At 44.1% G+C, this 4,973-nt stretch overlaps 1 protein-coding gene across 1 annotated transcript; it reads right to left on the bottom strand.

Annotated features, from left to right (window-relative positions):
* Positions 1–475: 475 nt before the first annotated feature.
* LOC308162680 (F-box only protein 47-like) lies at positions 476–4,154 on the bottom strand (the record flags this gene model as incomplete). Its single annotated transcript, XM_080536824.1, has 9 exons — positions 476–582; positions 757–916; positions 1,070–1,212; positions 2,152–2,283; positions 2,490–2,663; positions 2,858–2,966; positions 3,052–3,129; positions 3,658–3,779; positions 3,980–4,154. The coding sequence occupies 9 exons, from the start codon at positions 4,152–4,154 to the stop codon at positions 476–478; spliced, it is 1,200 nt and encodes a 399-aa protein (XP_080392950.1).
* Positions 4,155–4,973: the final 819 nt, after the last annotated feature.

The following is a 4,973-nucleotide window of genomic DNA, read 5'->3' as shown; positions in this document are numbered from 1 at the left end:
GCCAGTGCTTGATGATACTTTGAAAGATGCCGTCAAAATGGTGAACCACATTACACGGAGTGCCAACAACAGCCGGTATCTGAGCATGTACAGGTGTTCGCTGGATATCGAGGGGAAAGGTGTTGTCACACTTTTACGAACTCAGAACAGAAATCACAACCTTCCGGTCAGAGAATAACTTTCCTTATAGTGAGCTGTTAGACAACGAAATCTGGCTCACACGAGTTGTGTATCTTACTGATGTGTTCCAGCACCTCAACACATTAAACGTGTCTGTGTAACAGGAGGGTGTGGTTGGGGGACCAACCTTAGCCAGACAATGCCACCTTGGGAATTACAGGAAATAATATACAGGGGGAATAATTCAAACACCTTGTTACAATATACAATATTCCCTATATGTTCTTTGTATGTAAGGAAGACAGAGATCAAATGGTTTAAATTCATTACAATGTAACTACTCCTCTCCTCGATCTCACTCTTTTGTGAGGAACATATAGAGAATCACAGTGTGGAGGTGAGCACTGGCGTTGAGGAGGCAGCAGAGGCTCTGGAAGATCTCCAAGTCTTCTTGATCGTTATCTGTGACAAGATCGTTGACAGTTAGAAATCCGCATATGTCTACTTATTTTAACTGTTTTTCTATTAATGTGTTCCCAAATAATATGCCCTTAACTTATTATTTTAGTGCCACAAAGCTTGAAGGAATCTGGACCCTGATCTGATACGATAGTCTAAGTGCCTATAACAACTCACCAGCCACCATAATCTCGTACATCTCCATGCCAACGTCTGAGAACATGTTTTCCACGGCCTGGATGAAGGACCACTTGTCAGCAGAGGAGGAGAAAACCTCACACACCTGCTGCAGCATCCTGACGGACCAGTTCATGCAGTACCCGTCCTTCTCACACACCTGAGAGGGGTAACCAGAAATGTCAGTAGCTCAGGCCGGTTCAGGCAATACCTTCCGTTAAGTGGGCACAAAATGGGGGAAATGTGTCTCTTAGGTTAAAAGATACCGGAACCCTAGAGCAGATAATAAAGTTATTTAGCAGCAGTGACTGACCAGTGTGAGGTACACAAAGAGTCGTGAGCTCTCAAACAGGCGTCCATTGAGGGCCTTGCTGGCCAGCACGCTGTAGCACACGCTGTACCCACACAGGAACAACAGACGAGCCACATTCTCCATGGGCCATGCCTCGGGAAGGACTGGAGGCCAACAGAACCAGCACAAAACAAAACAACTGTCATTCATACACACAGCATTCACACTTTACATTAACATTTTTGACATTTAGCAGACGCCTTTATCCAAAGCGACTTACAAGCGCCGTACATTTATCGCAGCCCGGTACACACATAAAGATAATCTGGCCGATTTTGGCCCAATTTCCCCCCTTCCGACCAAGGACAGCAAACGCCCGATTATCGGATGGCTCTAAAGATTATCCTACAAGATTATCCTGTGGTGTGAGGTGTGTTAAGAGTCAATTTCTCCCGACAATCTGCTCGGAAAATGGTCGGGCCGACGATCGTAAATATTAGACGTGTTCAATATTTATGATCAAAAGTCTTCTTGTCTGTGGTCAAAACTGACAACTCCCAAGTCCGATTGTGACGTGGAATGGAATGTAGCCAATCAAGAAGCCAGCTGACTGACGCGTCTTCTTCTTTTCGTTCTTCTGCACTTTATTTTCCCTGTAGCACATGGCTGCCTCTACAGGTCAGTCAGGGTACTACTACCCTGTTCACGCGAGACTCCAGACTGTCGGAGGACAGATCTTTATGCATGTGGTTTTATATTGGAGCACACCACACACAATACGATCAAGACTGTTCAATCCATGATTTTTTATCTTCATGTGTGGGGTCTCTCTCAGATAATCAGAAAATCCTTATATGTGTACCAGGCTTAAGGTAAGTGAATCATCTATACATCAGTCATCATCGCACATGATGGTGCACTCACCATTTGCTTAGTGAAATCTATAATCCTATGGTAATGGTACATACTGTACGTGTGGACTGACCAGACATACAGTATATACAGTATACAGACAAAAGAGTGTAAAAGGTTTGTCTACCATTCCTGGGTGTGTAAAATATAATCATTAAAAGTTGCCAAGTCCTCTGGGCTACTGCAGTTACCTATGAGCTCCTCCAGGATGGCCATTATGGTGTCGCTGGTCCAATCTTTGGCTTCCAGGTCGCTGTGTAGCAGGATGAGAGCCTTGGCCAGGTCGGACTGGGCCACCCCAGCACGCAGTTGCTCCTGCCAGCCTAGCGAACCTGGAAAGAACATTCCCTTACACTACACATACACTTTGCCTTGCAACTCTGGCCAACCAAAAAACAAGCATTTCATTTGTTATTATTAACATTAGAATTTCACCATGTAATTACTAACAAGTGATTTATATAATGTACAAAAGTGCAACCAGTTTTTTTAAGGTAGAAACCGAGAAGGCCCATGTTGTCCCTCTCACCGTCTGGTAGCAGTGGTCCGTAGAGGATGAACAGCAGCCGGGCTTGGCTGACAATGGGCCAGGGTTTCAGGATGCGGGTCAGCCAGAACAGAGTGTCCTTGCTGTTCTTCCAGGGGTCCAACAGAACCTGTCTGCAGAACAGACGGATCTGTTGCTCCAACAGCTGACATGAACCTGAGGGAGAAAAAAGACATACGGATCACTCACGTCTCTCACACTCTTTCAATTAGCCTTTTTGTTTGTTTCTCTCTCTCTCTCTCTCTCTCTCTCTCTCTCTCTCTCTCTCTCTCTCTCTCTCTCTCTCTCTCTCTCTCTCTCTCTCTCTCTCTCTCTCTCTCTCTCTCTCTCTCATAGGGACAGACACTCACCTGGCATTCCTGTGACCACTGACATGATTTTCTGGGGTAGATTTGTGAAGTCGCACAGGAAGTTGAAAACTCTGTGACGCTCCAGCTCCTCCCAGCCGGCTATCAATGTCTGTCAATCAAACATTAACCATCTCAATACAGGATTCAGCCTTTGATATTAAATTGTCTGATGTTCTTTGTAACTAGGCTCTTACCTGTAGAAACGCTCCATAGCTGGAGAAGCCTTGGCATTGCACTGATTTAATGCACTCTTCCATCATGAAGCAAGGAACCTGAGTGGGAGGTAACAACTGTGTTAGTCTAAGTACGGTTAACTAGAAAATAACAATCTATTCAATGTTGTCAACTGTTTGGTTCGTTTAGAAATGTGAGAATGTTTGTAGAGCACAAACAGCTAAACATTGCCTCATCTGTCCTCCCTCACCTCTCTGTCTTACCTGTGAAAACTTGCTATATATGAACGTTAGCCTATCCTTTGTTGGCAGCAAGAGGGTACATCTCTTGAACAATAAACCTGAAAAAATGAGCAAAAACAACAAGAATGTAACATAGTGACTATATTTGCCAACCAGGACCACTTGCTTTCCTCATCGGAACCCCTATGAAAGGAGATAGAAATAATACTTTGGTCTATCTACCTGATAAAGAATTACAGCAGAAATAATGTGGCTCTGAATATTAGTTTATTATAAACATGTGTGTTCTTGGCCAACCAACTAAGTAAAATAAAGGTAAATTAATCAAATAAAGCTGTTGAGGAGCCTCTCACCCAGCGATGTGTAGTGTTCTAGTGAGGACACCTCGGTGGAGTGATGACACCCCTGTACGATGTTCCTCTTTCTCCAGGTCTGAGTGGAGACATAGCCCATGATGCGGCGACTGATGGCCTTGGACACCATGCTCAACACACTGATCTGCAACACTTTACCACAACAAACAATGAGGCAGGGAGAAACATCTCATTAATTCAGATGCACGTCATTGGAGCTATATATTTATGCAATTTAGTACCCTGCCCCTGGTAACGGCTTCAATCAGAATAGTTCAGCCTCATAGATATGTCTCATCTAAATAATCATAATTCACCCATCCTGAAAAATGTCCAAAGCAAACAGAACCCACCAGAGAGTCTGTCCAGGATCATCTCAAAGACCTCGGGGGCCAGCCATTCAAAGAAACAGTCGCTGGCCCGAACCTGACGACTCTGACTGCGGGTGGTCATGGTCCTGACAGGATACGGCCGGCGTCTGCGGTGATACTTGTGGGTCACCGTGAGTTTCCTTGTCACTTTCGCCATAATAACTGGAATACTGTCAAGCCTTTATTGTCCCACAAATAATCTAGAAGCGAAAGGAAATAGCTAGTTAGTTAAACTTGGTGGTTAGCCACAAACTGAAAAGTTGCTAGCTAGAGTAAGTACACCGTAAGCCTTACCCAGCTGAGGAAATGGCACTTGTCAATAAACCTTTGAAATTGTTGCCTTACTGAGCTTTAAATGCTCCTTCACATGCTGTTATGTGTTCAGGTAAATATTGACACCACTGACATGAGACAATATAATATATATACTATATCTAAACTAAAGTCACAAACAGTTTTACCTCAGCCGGCGAGCCGCTATTGAGCTTGTGTGCTGCAGAGTTCCTGCTCCCTCGCGAGGACACTCGCTGAACAACAAGGGGTGCGTTCGTAAATACGCTCTGGAAATCTGATCAGCACTCATGGAATGCCTGTTGTCCAATCAAATTACTTGGTCCCTTTATGACGTTGAACCCAGTGTGCGTTCCGGCGCTCTCAGAGCAAATGTACGAACGCACCCAAGGAGCGCTACCGCGAAATACGATCAGCTCGCGCAGCATCATCTCGCTCCAAAAGTAAACATCACTAATAATAATAATAATATTCGACTCTTTATTTGCTGTTGAATCTCATTCACAACTGAAGTCATTTCGTCAACTTCTGACAATAGTTTAATGTAAATGAATGCTGTAGCCTTAAGGTGAGAGAGTGTGACTTGTATGAAATAATATAGATGTCATGTCATCTATTGTATATCTAGGCAATTAGACTACTATAGATCGATATGTAGGTTTACAGCCTAATTTACCCAGGCTAT

Source organism: Nansenia antarctica (genome assembly GCF_963989245.1).
Source record: "Nansenia antarctica genome assembly, chromosome: 7".
Lineage (NCBI taxonomy): Eukaryota > Metazoa > Chordata > Actinopteri > Argentiniformes > Microstomatidae > Nansenia > Nansenia antarctica.
Note: the sequence above shows the minus strand (reverse complement) of the source record. Positions and strands in the feature narration are given on the sequence as shown.